Source organism: Dipodomys merriami, unplaced genomic scaffold (genome assembly GCF_024711535.1).
Source record: "Dipodomys merriami isolate MVZ:Mamm:240054 unplaced genomic scaffold, mDipMer1.0.p SCAF_34, whole genome shotgun sequence".
In the NCBI taxonomy this organism is placed as follows: domain Eukaryota; kingdom Metazoa; phylum Chordata; class Mammalia; order Rodentia; family Heteromyidae; genus Dipodomys; species Dipodomys merriami.
Genome location: NW_027204937.1, coordinates 16,741,926 through 16,764,242, shown reverse-complemented (window position 1 = coordinate 16,764,242; position 22,317 = coordinate 16,741,926). Strand labels below are relative to the sequence as shown.

The following is a 22,317-nucleotide window of genomic DNA, read 5'->3' as shown; positions in this document are numbered from 1 at the left end:
AGTTTTCAACTCTTGTCCAATGGTAGGCCATGAGGCAAGAGACAGACCTACTGGTCTGAACAACTCGCTGGTGATTAACAGGAAGGGTTGTATATCTGTTGCAGATGATCAGTGCTGAAGCCCCTGTGCTCTTTGCCAAGGCAGCCCAGATTTTTATAACAGAGCTGACTCTTCGAGCCTGGATCCACACAGAGGATAACAAACGCCGAACTCTTCAGGTAATATTACAGACTTACATTGGGGGAATATTGGGGCAAGCAGCTGATATTGCCTACTATTCTTTTTTTTTGGGGGGGGGAGGGGGTCCGGTCATGGGGCCTGAACTCTGGGCCTGGGCGCTGTCCCTCAGCTCTTCAGCTCAAGGCTAGCGCTCTACCACTTGAACCACAGCGCCACTTCCAGCTTTTTTCTTTTTGCTTATGTGGTGCTGAGGAATCGAACCCAGGGCCTCAGGCATGCAAGGCAAGCGCTCTACCACTGAGCCACCTTCCCAGCCCCTGCCTACTTATTCTTGCATGGCTTTGGACCACCAGTAGTTCCTTGGCCTGTTAGGCTGACTTGTAACTACTTGGACTCTTCCTTTGTGTTAGGATACCAACATACCTTGTAGCCCCTGTGATAATGTTTCTTTACTTTTCAAAACTTCTTTTTTTTTAGTCTTTAAGTAGTTGTACAAGCAGTTGTCATTCTAACAAAGCAGTTTGTGAATACAGTATATCTTGATCAGTGTTACCCCTTTCAACAGTTTCATCCATCCCTCCTCTACCCACCCTTTCCCCTTTGAAAACTCTTAATTTCTAGTTCCTTTAATGGTTTTCACAGCTCAGTAATGGAACTCTTCATGTGATAAACCCTCATCCAAACAAAGGCTCAAGTATTTTATCTGTTTCCAGATATAACATCATTTGGTTGGGAGTCTTGGAACAAGCCAGGAAAAGGATAATCCAGACTTCATTATCTTTCTTGTTCCTTATCTACTTTTTTAGAAATACCGATCTTTTTATTTTCTTTAATCTAGCAAATCAACATTTATATTGTATGTAAACCCTTGACTATAGAAACCTTCCCTCATCAGCTAGGCCCTTTCCTAGAGGAAAGCTTTTCCAGAAAAGGATGTGATGGATATAAAACAGTGACAAGAAAGTAAATTCCGTCTTATCCTTTTTTCCCCTTCTTCCTACAGAATTGAAAATGCATGTGTTTATTTATTCTATAAGTGTTTATTAGTATTTACAGTATAGTAGGTACTCTTCTTGACAGTAGGGATGAACAATTCACAGACAAAATCCCTACCCTCATAGAACCTGCATTATACTGTAGCTAGACAGTGAAGCATAAAAGTAGAAGCAAAGGGAAAAAATACTGAACATGAGTGAATAATGTACAAGCCACCTTCCCAGCCCCAGGTGATTTTTCAGATGATGCCTGGCCCTTTTTTCCCAGGCCACTCTTGGGCTGGCCTCAAACCATGATCTTCCTATCTCTAGTAGCTGGAATAACAGATATTAGCCTCTGCAGCCAGCCTGGAAAGCAACTTTCTTTATTCTTACACAAATTGTTAACCTACTTTGGTGTATACATTGATCAAATCCAACTGTTTTAGTAAAAATGAGCAACAATTCAGTAAAATATTAGTGTTTAAAAACGGTCAGGAGCCGGGCGCCGGTGACTCACACCTGTAATCCTAGCTACTCAGGAGGCTGAGTTCTTTTTTTTTGGGGGGGGGGGCGGTCCGGTCGTGGGGCCTGAACTCTGGGCCTGGGCACTATCCCTCAGCTCTTCAGCTCAAGGCTAGCGCTCTACCACCTGAGCCACAGCGCCACTTCTGGCTTTTTTTCTTTTTGCTTATGTGGTGCTGAGGAATCGAACCCAGGGCCTCAGGCATGTAAGGCAAGCTCTCTACCACTGAGCCACCTTCCCAGCCCCGGAGGCTGAGTTCTGAGGATGGCGGGTCAAAGCCAGCCCGGGAAGGAAAGAACGTGAGCCTCTATCTCCAATTAACCACCAGAAAACCGGAGGTGGTGCTGTAGCTCAAGTGGTAGAGCACTAGCCTTGAGCTGAAGTGCAGAGGGAGAGCGCCACGATTGACCCGGGGGTGGGGGGTGGGGGGTGGGGGGAGAAGGTCAGAAACAGTGGCTTATCTCTATAATCCTAGCCATTTGGGAAGTGGAGCTAGGAGAATCACAGTTTGAGGCCAGTCTGGGTAAAAGATTCTGTCTCAAAGAACAAGCTGGGCATGGTGGTAGTGGTATGCATCTGTAATCTCAGTTACATAGGAGGAATAGGTAAGAGGCAGCCTGAGTCTGACCAGGGCAAAAAGCACAAGATCTTATATGAAAAATACAAAAACAAAGAGGGCTTTGGCATGGATCAGCATGAGGCTGAGTTTAAATGCCCCCCAGAAGGACAAAAAATTTAGAAAGATTATTATAAGGATATCAGTATTTCCAGAATGCTTTAGAACATTTTGGTGTATGTTCATTCCATCTGTAGATGATATATTTAAATATGATGAGCTGAGTATTTGTGGCTCTCATCTGTAATCCTAGCTACTTAGGAGACTAGATCAGAGAGGATCAAGATTTGAAGCCTAGCCTGGACAGAAAGGTCCATGAGACTCCTCCTCCAATTAAGCAGAAAAGGTAGGGCTGGAGTTGTAGCTTAAGTGGTAGAGCACCAGCTGTGAGCAAAAAGTCCCAGTTCTGGAGTTGGGGGGGATAATGGGGGGAATAGGGAGGGGGAGAATGAGAGGAGAAGGGAAGGGGAGTAGGAGGAAGAAAGAGGATAGGGAGAAGAGAATATGTATCACTATGTTCTATGACTTTTTTGTGGTACTGAGTTTGGAACTCAGCCTCACACTTGGTGAGCTAGTACTTTACCACTTGAGTCATGCCCTTTATTGCATTGGTTATTTTTGACTTAGGGTCTTGTTTTATGCCTAGGCTGGCTTAGACTGGTCCTCTTATGTTTGTGCTTCCTTTTGTCTCTAGGATGTTAGGCATGCCAGCGATAAATTAAGATGGAGTTTCCAACTTTTATTTCCTGGCTGGCCTCAAACTGTGGCCCCTCCCTTCTCATCTTCACCTCGCAAATAGCTAGGATTACAGGCTTGAGCCATTGCATGCAGCTTCTATTGTACCTCCCCTTATCCTTTGTTAGTACCAGAGTTTGATCTCAGAGCCATAAAATCACTTGACTTATTTGTGACTAGCATTCCCATTTGAGCCAGCCAGCCTTGGTTATTTTGGAAGTGAAGTCTCACAAACCTTTCTTCCTCTGGTGGCTTTGAACTGAGAACCTCCAGATCTCAGGATGGTGCCTGGTCGTGGGGCTTGAACTCTGGGCCTGGGCATTGAGCTCTTCAGCTCAAGGCAAGCAACTCTACCACTTGAGCCACAGTACCACCTCTGGTTTTCTGGTGGTTAATTGGAGATAAGAGTCTCATGGACTTTCCTGCCTGGGCTGGCTGTGAACTGTAATCCTCAGCTCTCAGCCTCCTGAGTAGCTAGGATTACAGGCGTGAGCCTCAGGTGCCCAGCTCTATTGTATTTCTTAAATTAGTCCTGGCATCTTCACAATGTGTCCTGCTTTGATAGAGAGAGTTTTATTATCAAGTTGGTGGTTGGCAAGAAGGGTATACTGGAGTTTTTGTATTTCAGTGGTTTCAAACCATCACAGATACCAGGGAAGGAAAAAACAGAAAAATTCTTTTTTTTTTTTTTTTTTTTTTTGCGGGAGTGTGGGGGGGGTCCGGTCGTGGGGCCTGGGCACTGTCCCTCAGCTCTTCAGCTCAAGGCTAGCGCTCTACCACTTGAGCCATAGCGCCATTTCGGGCTTTTTTCTTTTTGCTTATGTGGTGCTGGGGAATCGAACCCAGGGCCTCAGGCATGCAAGGCAAGCTCTCAGTACCCTGTTTTTTATGAAAAATTTCAAATATAAGCAGAATTTACAGTCAGTATCTGCATATTTTTTATCCCCGCGTTCTACTGTTAACTAGCACCTGGCTAGGTTTTGGTTTTAAAATGAAAATCAGTCCTGGTGCCCATGCTCATGCCTGTAATCCTATCTGCTCATGAGGCTGAGATCTGAAGATCATTGTTTACAGCCAGCAAATGCAGGAAAGTCCCTGGAACTCATATCTCTAGTGACCCACCAAAAAGCTGGAAGTGGAGTTGTGGCTCAAGTGGTAGAGTGCTAGCCTTGGCAAAAAAGTTTAGGGACAGTGCCCAGGTTTAGAGACAGACAAGCTCCATAGCACACACAAAGAAATTATAGCCTTATGGGAGTAAACATGTTTAGATCTTCTATTCAGTTGTAACTACTGTGAACTAGAGACAAATATTACTTAGAGCTCTAAAAAGGTTTTGCAATTGAATGATAGGCTGACCTTGCCAACAATAGAATGACCAGAGAGACCTACCAGGTGAATTGCTGGCTTTGTCCTAATTTAGCTGGAAAATAATACTTTGATAGTTGTGTGGAGGATCTTAGGATCAGATCAAGCAGGAATAGTAGTAGACAGAAGCTCAAGTGTCCAATTTTAGATCATGAACTACTTGTATTCCCTTCTTTTTTTGTAGATCTGTGTCCAAAAAGTCTGATAATATGGTGTTTGAGTTTGGCTCTATTTATTTCAGCTACAGACATGGCAGGAGTATTTAGTTTAGTTTAGAGTTATCTCCTTCTTTTAACTTGGAGAGAGTATAAACCAGGTGAACTAGTCTCTCCTTGGGCTACTTTTTCATTCTACTTTCTTTGTTACAGAGGAATGATATCGCCATGGCAATTACAAAGTTTGATCAGTTTGACTTTCTCATCGATATTGTCCCAAGAGATGAACTGAAACCTCCAAAGCGTCAGGTGAGCTGGGAAGGCATGGCTATGCTGTTGACTGCAGAGCCTTGACACGCTGCTGTCAGTCAGATATGCTCCTTCCCACTTTCTGCACAAGACATTTGCTATTTCTTTTCTCCTCTTCTCTAGTCCAGATCCATCCTTAACATCTCCTCTTACTCATTTATGGATACTTTTAACTCAGTGCCTCTGAAGTGGTATTTTAGGAAAATAGACAAAATAATTAAAGTCTGTCATTACAAAGAGTAGAGTGAAGCTCATTTGAGTATCTTTAGAAATCTTACCAGAGTTCTTAATCTGGGGTGGGAGAACATGCTCAGTGAGTCATAGACATCCGATTTTCAGCACAGCTTCTCAGTGTACACAGTGATATTTCATGGACTTTATTTTCTCTTACTCTGCAATGTAGCTCTTCTAGGACCCAACACTTATTGGGGCTTAAGAAACCAGTACTGAGGCTCTATTCCCCATCAGCTGAATCAGAATCTGTGATGCCTTCTTGTTTTAGTGTGCAACCAAATTTAAGAACCACCACTTAAAATGTGTTTGCCTCCTCCTGCCAAAGGTCACACCAATAGTTTTTCAGTACTTGGATACATATAGCTCTTAATTGCATTGTAATAGAACCTTGTCCTGTGAGTCTTATTTTAATATGGTTTGCATAACTCACTAGGTAGTAGAAACACTTGGGAAATTGAGGCAGTCTCTCACAGGAGCAAAGCTATAATTTGTTCTGCTTGCTTATTTTAATAAGATTTCAAGTGTTTCTAACAAATTATTTTGTAGGCTATTATCCTTAGAAACCGACATTTAGTGACAATTCGTCCCTATGCTGGCCCATATTAGCCCAGTCACTCAGAAAGAGTGTAGGGCAAGTGGGCATCCTAATGGACATTAATTCTGATCCTACATGAGGAATTAGCAAGCCCTGTGTCATCTCCCTACTGGAGCAGGGTGTGCCTTATTGCAGCTCTTTTTCTGGGCAGTCTTTGCTACTGTAAACATCCTTGACTGGAAGCTGTAAGGTGTTCAGAGGAGCTTTCAGTCGGATGTTTACAGCGGCAGGCTGCCACAGTCGTCCACAGCTGCACCACGGCTTTTAGACATTGCAGATTTGTGCCTACAGGCTCAATTGCTCCTCTTGCTTCCTCCTCTCTGAGAAGTACAAGAAAGCAGACCACGTCTGCCTTAATAGCAGTTAATAGCCATATGCCTACTTTCCTTGCTAGACCTTTTCTTTCTGTCTGTCCATCAGAAGCACCATCTAGAAACAAGGTGATGAGCTCTATGATGAAATCAAGCCTTGCTCATTCTCATAATGCTAACTCCTTGTTCTGTGGGTGCTTGCAGAATAGACTAGCTGGAGGGAAGTACCTTGTCCTAGCTCTTCCTCCAGAGTTCTCAGTGCTTCTGGCTCTCAGGGTGTTAGGCTTGAAATACTCTGATCTGTCCCTTTTTAAAGAGTATCTAGCTGAAACAGCTCATTGCTGCCTGGATTTAGTTCTTTGTAGGTGTTTGAGCTATTGATTGCCATCCTATTCAGGACAATTGCTGCCTAGCCATTGAAAGGTTGAGATTGCTGAAAGCCGGCCTGAAATTCTAAGATAGCACTTTTAATCCTCTATAGACATGTTTTCCCAAGCTCCAAATTGGCTGGCACTTTCTAAAGTCCTTTAAAAGCGCCTACTCTCCCAAACTCACCCACTGAAGGAGGCAACAGAGCACTCTTGCCATGAAAGCAATTGCATTTTTTTCTGTTCTGGGGCTGGCTGCACAATGCTGTAGTGATGACTCTTGTGCTACTGCTTTTCTATGGCATTGTCAGTCTCAGTCTCTGAAATGATTCTAAAGGTAAACCCTCTTGTAGAAGAGGCTACTGCTAAGATTGAGCAAGTGTTTCTTTCTGGATTGATCTAGTCATTCAAGGGTTATTTCAGTGCACAGGGTAATATCCTACTGCTGGCAGAGGAACTAGCTAGAATGTTGAGTTGTGGTTCTAAGACCTCTGATTCTCAAAGATGCTTGGAAATCTCACTTTTCTTCAGGGAAGCAAGTAAAGACTTTGAAAATAGAAGGTAGTTGAGGCCTGATTTCTGCCCCCACTAAGCTATGAGTTGAAAGTTCCTGCCCATTGAAATATCATTATCTTTTCACCCATTTCTTTAAATCCAGCATAATCATTGCTAGCTTGACCTCCATTGGCCAAATAATGAGTCTTCATAATGCAGAGGCTGTCCCAATGATTTGAGAACAGCTATGCTTTGTCTTGACAACACAGATGTAGCACCTCTCTGGGTCACTCAGTTTCCCAGACACTGCCTAGTTCATGAACCATCCAAGAGGATTTAGTAGGAAGCACAAAAGAAGGTACCTACTTACTGGCATAACTTTTGGCAAGGGTGTATTCTGGAAAAGGGGTATTTAAAGGATTTGCATTTTTGTCTGGTAAAGAGGTCATAGTCAGTGTTAGATCTGCTATGTTCATGAACATGTGGAAACCAACCAGAGGTCAAAGCCAAGAAGGGCCAGGACTCTCTCTTGCCTGACTTCCTATAAACTGGTTCCTGTTGTTCCTCTTTCCCAAATTAGGTTTGGACTTTAGTGATTTCTGGATTTTATAAGGAAAAAAACACATTGAGCCTATTTCACCAGTTTTGAAAAGAGCCTTTGTTTCATTGCTTAAAGGGGTATCCAGCCAAGACCTACTTGCTGGGCTAGCATTTGGTAATGTAAGAAGTTAGGGTTGAGCTGGGCGCTGGTGGCTCATGCCTATATTCCTAGTTACTTAGGAGCTGAGACATGAGAATCACAATTTGAAGCCAACCCAAGCTGAGATACGAGGATCACAATTTGAAGCCAACCCAAGCAGGAAAGTTGATAAGACTGTTATCTCCAATTAAATACTATAAAAGTCAGAAGTGGAGCTATGGCTTAAGTGGTAGAGTGCTAGCCTTGAGCAAAGCTCAGGTATAGTACCCAGGCCCTGAGTTCAAGCCCGAGAACTGGTACACACAAAAAGAGTTGAAATGGACTTGGCTTTGTAATATAAGGTTGCTCTAGAAATTGAAACTAGATGAAAACAAAAAGGGATCTCCTCTTTATCCTGCCTCAGCACGATCATTTGGGGGATTATGTTAACCTGGAAGATCAGCTTATGATTAAGGACTTGCTTAGACACCCAGCACGTTGTTTAGTTCTTCCTCATCTGAGTGGCTGGCCATTAGCAAGCCAAGTTACTGTGAGGCTTTATATAGCAGTCCTACTTCTAATATCCTGAGCCTCCTGTCGCCAGGCAAGCTCCATACTGTAAGAGACACTAGCTTTCTGATCAAACTGGTCACAGAATCCTGTAGGAAACAAAACAGAGTTTAGGAACGTTTCTTTTTTTTGCTACACTGGGATTGAATCCAGAGCCTTATACTTACTAGGTAAGCTCTCTACCACGTAAGCCACACCCCATCTCAGGGACTCTTCTATTGATAACAGCTGTTGGAGTTAAGGAAATTTGTCCTACCACCAACTTGTATTCAAAAAAGTGCTTTCCTACCTCCAGCTTTCTGCTCATCTATGTAAATCTGTTCATCATGCAGCAGAGGTACTGAGTACCTTTATGGGAATAGCAGGGGAAGGAGAGAGAGAGTTTATTTTCCCTCATATAACTTACATTTGAGCAGAGCCAGGGGTTAATTTGACATGTAGATAAAAATGTAATGAGGACAGTATCTTGAAAATACATTTGGGTTACCTACCAGAGTCAGTACTAACTTTATAAATGTCACTTTTGGAAGCATTGCGTAGTCCACACAGTGTCTGTACCTCAATGAAGTTCCTTCTTTTCTGAAATATAACAAACTTAACTTAGAACAAGAAAATGGGTCAATTTAGCTAATATTTTCACTCAGCCAGCATGTGGTTATATGTTTTTGTTGTCTAGGCAGTGGCACCATGTGTCACAGATCACTCCAAATCAGATGCCAATGCTGTCAGTGGTCAGGTTCCAGCCAACCACGGACCTTCTGGGCCATAACCATGTTGTAGTGTGTGTAAACATCCTACACTCTCAGCTGTGAGCTCAAAGTGGCTGGGAGAGGGTTGTTTACTCCTTCTGCCATGGAAAACATCAGCTGAAGAAGGAGCAGTCTCTTCACTTGGCAAAATGGACTGAACACGGCCTCACTAGCCAGCCAAGGCAGCAAGCAGCCCAGCGGAGAGCTGTCCATCAGGCCCCCCTGGGTTGTGCTTCTGTGGCTAAGTACAACCAGAACTGGATGTGACGCCAAAAAGACATGCCCTCAGTGGCCACAAAACTTCTGATGTGCTATGAAAAGCTGGGCACTTGCCTACGGTGCTCTCCAACCTGACATTTGTTTCTGAAATTCCAGTCCTGGAAAAGCCCTGTTTCTCTTTGCTCTGCCATGCCCCTACTGAAGTGGTAGGAGCACAGTAAGAAGAGAGATGCCTGTTTGGGAGATTGGGGGCCAGTTTGAGCAGCATGTTTGGGTAGCGTCTTCCCAGTGTTGGCAGTTGGTGCTGTTCTCAGATCATGGGCTTTGACAGCCCTTACTGACAAGCATGCTGCTGGTGCACAGTTTTTAGTTACGGTAATTATTTGCCCACTTGCAACTCATCATGCAATGGGTGATTACTCAGTGCTTCAGAAAATTGGCTGTAAGTTTTGTGAAGCCTATGGAATCTGTTATTTTTAGTTTGATTTAGCACAACTGGTCTCTTCGAATTCCACTTTCTTTTGGCTTCAAATGTGGATAGCTCAGCATTCAGCAGGCAACTGCACATAGCCTGTTTGGGAAAGAGTGGAAATTCACTGGCGGTTGCTGAGTCGGTTCTTTTCCCCTTACCTGCCTCTCATTCCACCCCACAGGAGGAGGTGCGCCAGTCCGTGACTCCTGCTGAGCCTGTCCAATACTATTTCACACTGGCTCAGCAACCCACTGCTGTCCAAGTCCAGGGGCAGCAGCAAGGCCAGCAGACCACCAGCTCCACGACTACTATCCAGCCTGGGCAGATCATCATTGCTCAACCTCAGCAGGGCCAGGTCTGTGACTTGCTGAGGGCTCTCACCTACTGCCTTGTAGGTTTGTATGGGGAAAACTTGTCTAGCATAGAGAGGCAGCCAAATCATTGAAGATCACTGGATTTGAAGCCTGGAAACCTGAACTTTCCCCTAATTTAGTTACCAAAGCAAAGCATTGCTTTACTCCCCCCAGACTGTTACCTCATAGGTCAGATGATGAGGAAATTGCAGTGGACAAAATATTCTCCAAGATCTTTATGAGCTCAGATAGTTTAGAAGGAAATTTAAAAAAGTTTCTTCAGTGTGCCTGTGAAGAGTGGTGGGATCTTTGTAGAAGGTCTTTTCAGCAGACTCTATGTCTGCCATGTGTCTAAGCCAGAACTGGAATTGGTGCCCTTAAGGGGGATATCAGACATCATTGCCAGCTTCCATACCTCTCCTCTCCTCTCATCCAGGTCATTTCTCTGTCCCACCATGTTTGTGTCAGGTGACCTTCTCTTTTTACAATAGTAATCAGAGAATTTTTTTCTCTCCCCCATAGTACTGTTGAGAGCAGTACCATCCGTTGGGAGTCATGAGAGGCTGCAGAGGACTCAGTACTGTGAGCTCTGAATCCAAATTCTGTCAGTCATTACTTTATTTATTCATCAAACAGTGAGCATCCACTGTGAGTAAAGTCCTGTGCTAGGTATTGGGGACATAGCATAAATAAAAGTCGTGATTTTTAAGGAATTGACAATCTAGTTAGGATACAAATACTTAAAGGTTATACTATTTAGGAAGAGTAAGATGATCTTAAAATTACTTAGAGTGCTATGGAACACACCAAAAAGAGGAGCTAAGAAAGATGTGACGAGGTGGATAGGGAAGGCTCCTAAAGGAAATAATAAAGAGTCTCCAAGGGAACACTGGTAGTTTAAATAAAGCAGGAAAAGATGGTATTGATAGTCGAGGGCCAAGCACAACAAAGGCTTAGAAGTGGGGCGGGGGGGGGGCGGGGGGGGGGGGAGAAATACAGGGAATAGAGCAAAGTACAGTCAGCATGTGGGGACCATCTAGGCAAGTCCAGGAAACATATCCTGGATAATTTGTGGTAGTAAAAAAGCTGGATTTACCTAGAAGGACATTGCAATAAAGATAGAGACATTAAGACTTTACAATTTATTCCCTGTTCTCATTTATTTGTTGTTTGTTCTAAATCAGACAGTGGCAATTAGGCAGGAGGGGCTCAAAGTTGATCTTAGTCCAGTCCCTGCCCTAAGGCATTCACTGCCTTCTGAGGAGTCCTAAGGGACTGTCTTTGGCTCATTCTGGTGCTTCTGCAGTGGGGAGCACTTTACCTGCCAACCACTTTATCTCTTTACCAGATGAACTTTAAGTGAGACTGCTATGGGTTGGCTGTGATTGGCTCATCATCCTAAGAAGCCCAGGGCTGTTGTGCCTTGACAGCAGGGTACACTGTACATGATTTGGCAGCTGCCATTGCTAACATAAGTACTCATTTTCCTGAAATGATATAGAAATACCTTGGAAATCCTCATGGGGAAATTGGGCTGATAAAGTACAGTGATGAGTTGGCAGCATTACATTTTTTTTTTAAGTCAGCAAGAATTTTATCTGTCTTTTCTGCTAGCCCAGACCTACTCAGCCTGGAGCTAATAAGGCTTGGGAGGATGGAGAACTTGGTCCCTCCCAGCTGTTGTTTTCCCATCCTGCTGCTTCCGGGTGGCCTCTGCTGGGTCATGCCTCCCTGGACCATTAGCAGTGGCTGTTTAAAGTTGAATGCAAATATTCTTTGCAAAAGGATACAGATAAGCAAAGGTGAAAGTAATGCATACTGTGGTAAAATGAATTCTGTGTTTTCTGTTATCATCTGGGGACTTTAGGAGGTTTGGGATAGGCTGAGTTGAAAATTTTGGTATGAGAATAGAAGAAATGTCTCTGTTATCCAAGCCCACTGCAGGTACTTACATGGAAACTCCCCTTCTTTTTTGTTTTCTAGTTTATAGTAATTTTTCCTTACCTAGTAATCACTTGAATCTTATCTGTGTTCCTAAATGTGACTTTAGACACACAGTCATAATTCTGGTAGGCCTCTACATTCAGAATTAAGAACATCAAAATAGAAACATCACTTGAAGACCATGATTCATTGAGACCTCCACATTTTAGTGATTCTCCATTCAGAACTGAAGCCGACTATGTCCAAATCAGGGTGGGGATGAGAGCAGCTTAGGAGTTGGGAGTATTAGGTTTATTTTCAAGGACTCCAGATCTCTTTCGTGACTACTGCTGCCAGATATGTGGGTTTGTTTCTCTAGGTGATCTATAAAAATCACATTGAGGGAGAAGGTCTTGAAATTTGAAGGTGTGGTTGACCCTTTTGACAGTTCATCTTTACCATCTCATAAAATAACTTTGTATGATCATAAACCACTTAGTAAAAGAGACACAGAATCTGCCAATTCTCATATACATCGGGTAAAGTTTCTTAAATTCACGATTTTAATTCAGGTTGTTGTCTGGTGTTTTGACTCTCCTGTGGGAAACCACGCTCTAGTCCAGGGCAGCCATCTGTTTAATATGGGTAGGAGTTGTTCTGCTGCTTGAATGGGGATGAAAGCCAACATGTGCGAGGCCTAGCCTGGGAGATGAGCTTGCAGCCTTCATTTTCCTTCCACTATCCTTCATGGCTAAGAAGGAGCCCAGAACACTGAATTTAATAAATTCATGTGTGCCTCACTTTCTATTTTGTTTGGCTTTCCAAATTTACCTGGGCCAGGCTTGACTATGGCTATTTTCCAAGTTAACTGTCATGATTACTTATTACTTCCTTTCTTACTTAGGTTTGAATCTAGGATATTGTACTTGCTAGGCAGACATTCTACCTCTGAGCCATTCTTCTAACCCTGCTTTTGATTTGTGTGTGTGTGTGTGTGTGTGTGTGTGTGTGTGTGTGTGTGTGTGCGCGCACGCACACGCACGCGTGTATGCATCATACACATTATCGTCATTGAAGGACATTGAAAAGTTGTAACATTTGAAGCATAAACAATTATATTTGGTCCCCCAGGCAAATTATTCTATACTCGGAGCCTAAAACTCAGTTTGACTTTCCCATCTTTCATTTCAGAGAGTTGATTTTTTTAAAAACCAACTTCAAAAGATTGTACAAGGTGATCACAATTTAACATGTTCATCTGTCTAGTACTTCTTGATCAGAGTTACCCTTTCCATCATTCTCCTCTGTCTCATCTCCCCCTGCCCCCCCCCCAAAGAGTTAATTTTAGCAGCACTGTAAGATCCAAAAAACTCTGTAAGTTGAGTGTTGTTAGTATTGAGATGAGTTTAAGCATTAATGGAGAGTGTGTGCTCCTGGTTAACTTCTTGTTTTTAGCCACTTGGTAATCATAGGGGCTTTCAGCCAGAGCTCGAGCAACTTTCTTTTGACGTTTTCTTCCAGACTACACCTGTGACAATGCAGGTTGGAGAAGGCCAGCAGGTGCAGATTGTCCAAGCCCAGCCTCAGGGTCAAGCCCAGCAGGCTCAGAGTGGCACTGGACAGACCATGCAGGTGATGCAGCAAATCATCACTAACACAGGAGAGATCCAGCAGATCCCGGTAAGCCTGTCCCAGACCTAGATGGCACTGTTTATGCTCAGCTTGTGATGGGAAATACGTCAAAAGATTTTATATGACCTATTTACACACAGAACTGTTCTGTTTAACCTGTGTTCATATTATACCCCGTCCCTTCCTCAGCAACTTCACTGTTTACTCTTCACCTTGTTTCAATCCAGGATTTAGGTTTGCCGCTGTGATGCAGCCCTTCTCTATTTCTTCTCTACCTACTCAGATGATTATGGCACTACCCCCACCAGGCCCTGCAAGTCAGGCCTGTCTTTTGATTAGCAGAGAATAAAAGAAAGGTATATAAGAAAGGCTATAAATACACTTGTTGCATATTTATGAGTAAGTTCCCAGTGGAGCTTTCATTAAAGCGTATTTTTGACTTTCATTTATCTTAGCCATTTCTCCACTGTTGACTGCTGTTTCCTATGTGCATTGAGGGATTTCATTTCTTAGATCTGATGGTGTGTGTGTGTGTGTGTGTGTGTACGTATGTACGTACATGTATACATGCATGCGCACATGCTCGTAATTTGTTTCAATACTTGGAAACTATATGTTGGTCACTTTGCCATCAGAAGCTAGGAAGTGAATGTCACAGAGCATGCAGGCAGATGTAGAAACTCACTTGGACTTGGCTAGTCACTTCCTCTTTGAAAACTCACAAAGTATCCTCAGCTCTGCACCCACACCATCCTTTCCAAGTGCCTAGGCTCTGCCTTAACCAATCCCAGGACCTCCCCTTGAGTGGTTCTCCTTTGTGTATGTTTATGTCAAAATAAGGTCATTTACGCCAAAGAAGAATTCAGTAACTTTAATATTGCAGCACAAAACTTTAGCCTAGATGAGTTGCAGAATTTACAGTTTCATCTTCACTGGTTTCCAGACACCTCATGCCACTCAGCAGAGTGCTTCTAACAGTGATGACCTTCAGGACAAAAAGGACTTGTCTTTTGAAAACCCAAGGGATAAGCTAGCTTGCTCTATAATTAGTGAAGGAAAAAAGAAAGCTGTGACCTATCCAATCTTGGAAGACTGAGGGGTAGTGTATCACCAGGTCTCTGAACTTAGACCTGAAGATCAAAACTTCCTGCTTCTCTTTCCAAAGTGCTTGGAGCTATTTAACTCAAAAATTTTGGTCATATCGGGTTTCTGCAAATGGTGCTTTCTAGTGAGGAAATAGAAAATACCTATGATTGTCAGTATACCTTCCCTCACACCTGGGACACAGCTCTGGGTTTTCACCATGGGATCCTTGGCTTGTACCATCAGTCTCAGTATTTGAGGTTTCCCAAACCCCTTTCCAGATGCTTTCATTCCAGCAAGCAACTTAGCACTGTTACATGGAAGCTGCATTTGCTAGGGAATTTAAGCATGGTACCAGCAGCTCTTACTGGCATAGTCTCAGGAAAGAAATGATTGCCAGTCACAACATTTTTGCCATATTTCCTTTGAACTAGATGCTTAATAGGTTTAGATTTTTGTATCCCTCTATCTTGCCTTAAGCAGACAATTCTGGAATGATCTTCCAAGAATGTGAATAACTTTTTGTTTTTTTTTTTTTGTTTTTGTGTGTGTGCGAGAGAGAGAGAGAGAAAGAGAGAGACAGAGAGACAGAGAGAGAAAGAGAAAGAGAAAGAGAGACAGAGAGAATGTGTGTGTGTATGTGTGTGAACCCAAGGCCTTGTAGTCTTACTTGGCTTTTTTGCTCAATTCTCGCTCTTTGCTCAAAAACTCTACTACTTGAGCCACAGCTCCACTTCTCGCTTTTTGCTTGTTAATTGGAAATAAGGGGTTCACAGCCTTCTAAGTAGCCAGGATTACAGGTGTGAGCTACTAGTGACCAACAGAATGAGTTTTTTCTTGGTGATTTCAACCCATTGAGGCCAGAAGTTTCAGAGAAGCATTTGATTGAACACTGCAAGCAAGAATGTGGTTTTATTCTACAAGCATTTTCTTTATGGAGTGAGGTTCCTGCAGTAAAGTTAACTCTTGAAGGCAGGAGGAAGCTTGTGCTGGGCAGAGGCATGACACTGTCATACAGAAGAAGCTCCCTTGCAACAGAGGCAGGTTGGGCAGTCAAGAGGGTGCTTTCTCAGAGATAGGTCAGATTGGCCTGGATTCCCAGTCATTTCAGTCCCTCCATCTTGGGAGAGAATGGCTGCTATCTTCTGCTGCTGTTGTCTCTGCTGAGCCACAGATTGTCGCGTAACTGTACCATCTTCCCTGCACTGCCGTGTCCAGAGCACTAAGATTTCCATGGCACACTGGAGCGTTAAGAGCCTGAGTTAAGGCTTTTAGCACACAATTAAATGCAGCCTTTGGTATTATTGTATTATCTAAGACTTAATTGTAAGCATGAGGGACTCTAAGGGCACTTTTGTAGCATTGGTTTCCCATGATGAGGTTTTCTCTGAGAGGTTTATTGATTCTGCTTCCCCTTGGGAGGTGTTTGGCCAGAAGCTAGTGCTGAACACTAAGGTTCCTCAAAGTCCCACAGACCCCCCATTGGTCTTGGCTCTTGAGGACAGAGATAATAAGGCAGGCCAGCCTCTTCCTCTAAGTGTGTGGCATGGACCAGGCAGCACTAAGGCTATGATGCAGAATTACAGCCATTTGTACAGGCTCTTGGTGGATAGTGGAGCTCTTCACAGTACTGGGAAATGTGGAGATGGAAGAAAAGGAGGCCATGAGCATACTGACAATGTCAGAGATCTTTAGTACAAGTGCCTTGGGTAGGTCCTGATCAACAACCAATGGCCAGCCATTCTGCGCTCACACATGACAAGAGCTGGGAATTTTTTCCATTGTCTACTTAGATTACTTCTCTTTTGTGTTATGTGACTTTTAGGGGAAGGGGTGGTGCTTATTTTGGCCTTTGTTTGGGCTTGAGGAGTTGTGGAAAGTTTACTTATATGAGATTGAACTCAAATCTTCTTGGTCCCTTTATTTCTTTCCTGTTCTAGGTACAGCTGAATGCCGGCCAGCTGCAGTATATCCGCTTAGCCCAGCCTGTATCAGGCACCCAGGTTGTGCAGGGACAGATCCAGACACTTGCCACCAATGCCCAACAGGTATGTACCCCAGAGATGCAAGGCTTGAGTTACAGGCACAGAGCAGCTGCCAGTTTCTGTTGAGAAAGGAGTACTCATCGCACAGCTCCTCATTCTTCAGCAAGACCTGCCCCACTTCCTGCCCCCATCTTTGTGGCACCCAAGGGACAGCTGGTAATCACAAGATTGATTCAGAATGTTTCTAACAAAGGAACACAGGTAGAAGAGGCCTTGAGGGTACCTGAAAGAAATCCAGTGGGTGCATGTGCGCATCAGGGAAGAGTAAGCCTGGTCCTCAGGGTGTTCCCATCCTGGAATCTGAGTGGCAGCTGTATTTGGGCAGCTCCTGTGCCCTCTGGAAAGCATACTACCTCTGCACATGGTCCTTTCCCTATGATATTGAAGGCTGTGCGTCACAGGTGCTGAGGGGGCTCCCTTTTCCTGGCCTTGGGGACGTTGAGGGACCTGGGCATAGTTGGCAGAGGTTGGAGGATGCTGGTCAAGGGGAGGCATTGTTAATGGATTCTTCTGCCTCAGCCCCAAAAAAAGCAGCAATCGTTTAAGAGCTGGACCCGTCTGGCCCAGTTGCATTTCTGGTGATGTACTATTGACAGTGGTGACAGAGCTGAGTTTGTAAAGCAGGTCTCCAAAGATCTCATTTGGGAAAATGTAAGGAAAGAGCCAAAAGCAAAACTTCTGAGCTCTGTATAGACTCTAGGATCCTTAAAGAGCCCTTTCCATACCTGCTACCTGTTTCCCTACAGACGTGTGGTTTTCCATAATTTTCTTAGGACTCAGTGGTACTTACTGATTTCTCAGCACTGGTCATGTTCTTGAGTCCATCTCCCTTTTGAAATTTTTTTTTAAGTTTGTAAGATTCTTCTTGAGATCCAAAAACTTTACATGACATTGAGAATAGAGGAAATGAGTAAGGTTATTGGTTCCTCAGAGATCAGTTTGGGGCATAGAACTCAAAACCAGAAATTGGGAAGAGAAGAGGGAGAAGCAAGAAGGGAGGTACTACCCCTAGGGGCAGTTAAATCTCTATAATAACATGTAGTTGTGATAGCTTAGCACATGGTAGTAGGTGCTCAGTAAAAGTTTGTCCAGTGAATGCCAAATCAACGTAAATGAAAGTAAATGAAACTCTTCAGTATTCATTTAAACAGTGGTTTTGCTGGCCAGGAGGCATAGATAATCTTATCTCTGAGAATCTATTGTTTATCTCAGGCCATTTCTTGAATGCGTACTTGGCACATGATGTTGAGAGACAAAATACAGCTCCTGCCCTCAAATAGTTTACAAACTTGTGGGAGGAGAATGACCTAAGTTAAGGAGTATTAATGAAAAGTCATTTGTCACCTGTCTGCGTTCATGCCCCTTATAGCGTCCTGGGTAAGATCACTAGTGTGGTGTTTGGCTATCAAGAGGACACTTGAGAGGACAGGCCTTACCTTGCAGGTTAGCTGGGACAATTCCAGGAGGTGGTACATAGAGGCCATTGCCAGTTAGATGTTCCAGAGACACGCATGTATGTGCATCCTCCAGTCTCCTTTCCAGTTTACCATGCTGCTCCCAGCACTTCCTACTATCTACATACCAGTGAATTCATTTTAAAATTCCCACAAAAGTTTGCTATACCCATCTCTCCCCAATTTGGCCCAGATGGGTGTATGTTGCCACTCGGAAAAAGTACTTCACAGGTTTACCATGAACTCTGCCAATGCCAGGTCCACTGCTTGCCAGGGTGTTTCATATTCCCAGTCAGGTGATACAGGTTTGGTTTGGAGCCCACCATCCAGAAGTGAAAGGGACCACCTACCACCTTGCACAGCATTCTGCCCTTTCTGCAATCTGCCCTTTCTGGCTAAAAGATGACTTTTAGGCTTCTATCCAGACTATACTGAGTGCCTTGCACTAAGACTGGGAGCTGGGCATCCTCTTCAGCTGCTGATCTGGAGGCAAGGGGGTGGTGGAAAGCATTCAGAGATAAGGGGCATAGGAGCTATGTCTTGTGTGCCTACATGCTGCTAACTGTTGGGGTAGCCATTGGAGCTAGGAGATTGGGAGAGAAGCTTGCTTTCCAGCCCTTCATCGAACACCTGTTTTGTGGTAAACTTCCTTCTGGGCATTTTGATCTTTCTTAGTGGTGGGCTGATAAGACACTGCAGCTAACATATCTACTCTGCCCTGTCCTTTTCCACAGATCACACAGACAGAGGTCCAGCAAGGACAGCAGCAGTTCAGCCAGTTTACAGATGGACAGGTAGGGTACCTACCCTGGGCAGAAGCAAAGGGCAAGGAGTTTGGGTAGGTGGGCAGGCTTGGGGGAGGTGTGCAGGTTTGGAGTTTGATGGTATTAGGACGATAGTCCTGTCCTCCACTAACAATGAGTAGACAGAAGTTGTTGACATATGTGCAGTCTTTAGGTGAGGGCACGTATCTTACAGTGTTTAGACTGTAAGAGCTAAAAATAACTTTTTTTTTTTTTTTTTTTTTTTTGGTCATGGGGCTTGAACTCTGGGCTTGGGCGCCATCCCTCAGCTCTTCAGCTCAAGGCGAGTGCTCTACCATTTGAGCCACAGCGCCATTTCTGGTTTTCTAGTGGTTTATTGGAGATAAAAGTCTCATGGACTTTCCTGCCCAGGCTGGCTTTGAACTGTGATCCTCAGATCTTAGTCTCCTGAGTAGCTAGGATTACAGGCGTGAGCCATGGCGCCCATCCTAAAAATAACTTTAGATGTTCTGTCGCCCAAATTGCTGTTTTACAGAAGAACAAAACTAAGTAATAGGTTTGGAAAGTGCTTTGTCCATTTGTACTCAACTGTTCAGTGAAAAGCCAGGATTAGCATGCAGGTGTCCTATTTGCCCCTGCAGTAAACATCCTAAGCCGTAATGCCTTCCATCAGTGTGCCTTAGGAAACAGGGTGCCTTGTAAAGGCACTGAAGGAAGGGACGTTCCTTCTTACCCCTGCTTTCCCCTTGTGGCATGGTCCCAGTGACTACTGAGTGAGTATGACAGGATATGTCCAAACTTTCAATTTCTGATGCCCAGAAGGGCAAAGAGCTAGCATCAAGACCAGCTTCTGGCAGCATCAGGTACTAGACTGTCATGCCAGGGCTCCTATGTGGAAGGTCTTGGCTTTTTGGGCTTTTGAAGGCCCTGAGAAACCAAGAGGCCAGTAGGCCATTACTTTCCTAAATAGGCAAGGGAGTGTCTATTCCACCCTCATAGGACTTAGTGGCAATAAGCCTTTACTACCTTTAACATTAGGCCGCCTCTTTCATAGGGCCATGTAGCAAGTGCAGGCTCAGCTTAACTTCAGCCTAAGCCAGATAACCTGAGGAAAGCAGAGGGAGTAATCCAACTGCCCCTGTCAGTAAGAATTGCCAAGAGTTGGGGAAAGCTTGACTTGCAAGCTGCTGGTACAGTATTCGAATTGCTTGTGTTTGTCATAGTGGAGCAGCATGCAACAAGCTTGAGGCTCTGAGCTACTAACTGGAGAGTCAGAGCCCAGAGAAGTGAAAGCCACAGGAAATGTAACTTAGCACCTCCTCCTTGCCCACCACACACCCCCTCTCCATCAGGCGGGTGCCTCATGTCTGCTGTTCCCAGAACACCCCCTCCCCTGCCTCCCCCTACACCTTGCAATGGGTAGTGGTTGAGGTATCCAGGTCCCCCAGCCAGCTTGAAGCCCACAGGGAGCTGCCTGCTCCTCCCAGGAGTGACCTCACTCTCTCCTCTCCACCCCTTGCAGCAGCTCTACCAGATCCAGCAAGTCACCATGCCTGCGGGCCAGGACCTCGCCCAGCCCATGTTCATCCAGTCAGCCAACCAGCCCACCGATGGGCAGACCCCCCAGGTGACCGGCGATTGAGGGCCTAAGCTGGCAAGGACACCAAACACAATTTTTGCCATACAGCCCTAAGTGATGGGTACAACCTCCCTCCCCGAGGACCAGCGACCTCAGCACCCCTGCAGGCTAGGACATTGGTGCACTACGCTCCGCGCCTGGGGGCCAAGATTCTCCAACAGAAAGATGCAATATTTTTTATTTCATTTTTTTTCTCCGAGGAATCAATATTTCCACATATTGAGCTGTGTCCAATGCTATGAAATGAGAATATTAAATAACATATTTATGGCATTTTCTTGAAGCACGTGGTTGAAGAAGTATTTCTCCGTTTGTTTTTCTTACTTTGGTTCCCACCACCACTTTGTAGGAGCAGATCTTCCTCTCTAAGGGTGCACAGCATTTCCTGACTCTTGCAACAGCTGCAGCCCCAAGATTTGCTCCCTTGTTCTGCCCTCAGATTGAATCAGGTGAAGGGGGTGTAGCTCCTTTTTATCCATTGCACCTCTCTGCTCCTGTCCCACCTGCTCCTCAGAGCAGACCGTGGAAGTGTTTCTTGCATTTGGAGATGAAGTCATTCCTCATGGAGAGCAATGGTTTCATTCCCATCCCTCCTTTCCCAGGAACTCAAGGAGACTAGAACTTTGTGCATTTGCTACCCCCACTTTTCTTTTTAAAAAAATGTGTTAAAAATTGTGCTAGTCTCCTTCGCTGCATGGACTTCAAACTGCATGAAATGCAATAAATCTCATTTTAGATATGTTAGAGTCAGTTTTTGTGTCTGGGAACATTCATGGGGCATCTTGATTGGGAAACCTTTCTTTATCCTCAGATTGGGTGTCTGAAAAGACAGGACACCCTTTTGAAGAGGACATGTCCAAAGCCCAAGGAAACTTAAATGTCACATCGGAAGTCCTTGGTCAGCCTTACCAGTGAACTTCACAGCGTGTCTGCTGCAGGGAAGTGCCCTACTGCCTCACCTAACTGGACTTCTACATAGTATCCAGTAGAGTTGTGGCCTGCTTGGTTGAAGACCAAGAGGACAGTCTCTCTCCTGGAGAACACTGGCTCTACCCTGTAAACAAGGACTGCAGGAATCCCCTGCAGTCCCACATGGCATAGGCTGACCCTTGGTGCCTTGTGTGACTATGCTCATTATCAGAGGCCAGCATCTTCCAGCAGAGCAGCTCAGGCCCTTTGTCACCCAGCAGATAAGCGCTTCTGCAGCTGTGTCTACTCTATCCATTGAAGCAGGGACATAGAGCTGGTGGTGAGCTGGCCTTGGGGACCTTCACCATGCATCTTCACAACCAGAATAGGGCCTGTTGTCATGAGAGGAGCAGTGAAACCAAGTGCCAGGGAAAACAGGTATCAGTTGTAAAACCATAGGCAACTCCCTTGTTTGGGGGACTTGCTCTGGTGAGGTAAGAACGGGACAGAGGCTATCAGGCAATTTTAAGCTGAAGCCTGATCTCTCAGGATTGCTTCACCAAATGTGCCCGTAACTCAAGAATGACCAACAGCAAGCTTTCACTGCTTAAGCCTGCATGGAGAGTACAAGAGAAAGGGAACATGCTGAGGAGCCCTGATAATAGAAAAGGCATAGCTCCACTGTCCTACTTCCTGTCTTAGCTTGCTGCTCTTCCAGTCATTCCTGAAAATCCAAAATCCAAGCAGAACTGCAGGCTAGTCGGCAGGTCCCATTTTCCCATAGACTCCCATTCTTGTGTTAAGAGATATTTCGATCAATGGTGATTGGCAAGCAGCTTCTCTGCTGAGTGCGTTCCCTTTAAATGGCCCTGCCAGCAGGGCCCATCCTGATGTAAACAAACCCTTTAGTGCAGCTCAAGAGAGCCCCTATCTAATACCCAGCACGATCCCCTTACATCCGGA

General features: G+C 44.6%; 1 protein-coding gene across 4 annotated transcripts in view; it reads left to right on the top strand.

Annotated features, from left to right (window-relative positions):
- Window positions 1-21,184, top strand: part of LOC138803469 (nuclear transcription factor Y subunit gamma) — a 79,802-nt gene extending 58,618 nt beyond the window's left edge. For all 4 annotated transcript variants that reach the window (XM_069987542.1, XM_069987543.1, XM_069987540.1 and 1 more), the window contains exons 4-10: window positions 105-218; window positions 4,765-4,860; window positions 9,734-9,907; window positions 13,350-13,508; window positions 16,484-16,591; window positions 18,777-18,836; window positions 20,329-21,184. In XM_069987542.1, coding sequence (XP_069843643.1) covers window positions 105-218; window positions 4,765-4,860; window positions 9,734-9,907; window positions 13,350-13,508; window positions 16,484-16,591; window positions 18,777-18,836; window positions 20,329-20,448 — 831 coding nt within the window. In that variant the 3' untranslated portion in view covers window positions 20,449-21,184. The remainder of the gene's footprint in view (window positions 1-104; window positions 219-4,764; window positions 4,861-9,733; window positions 9,908-13,349; window positions 13,509-16,483; window positions 16,592-18,776; window positions 18,837-20,328) is intronic.
- The last annotated feature ends 1,133 nt before the right edge of the window (window positions 21,185-22,317 follow it).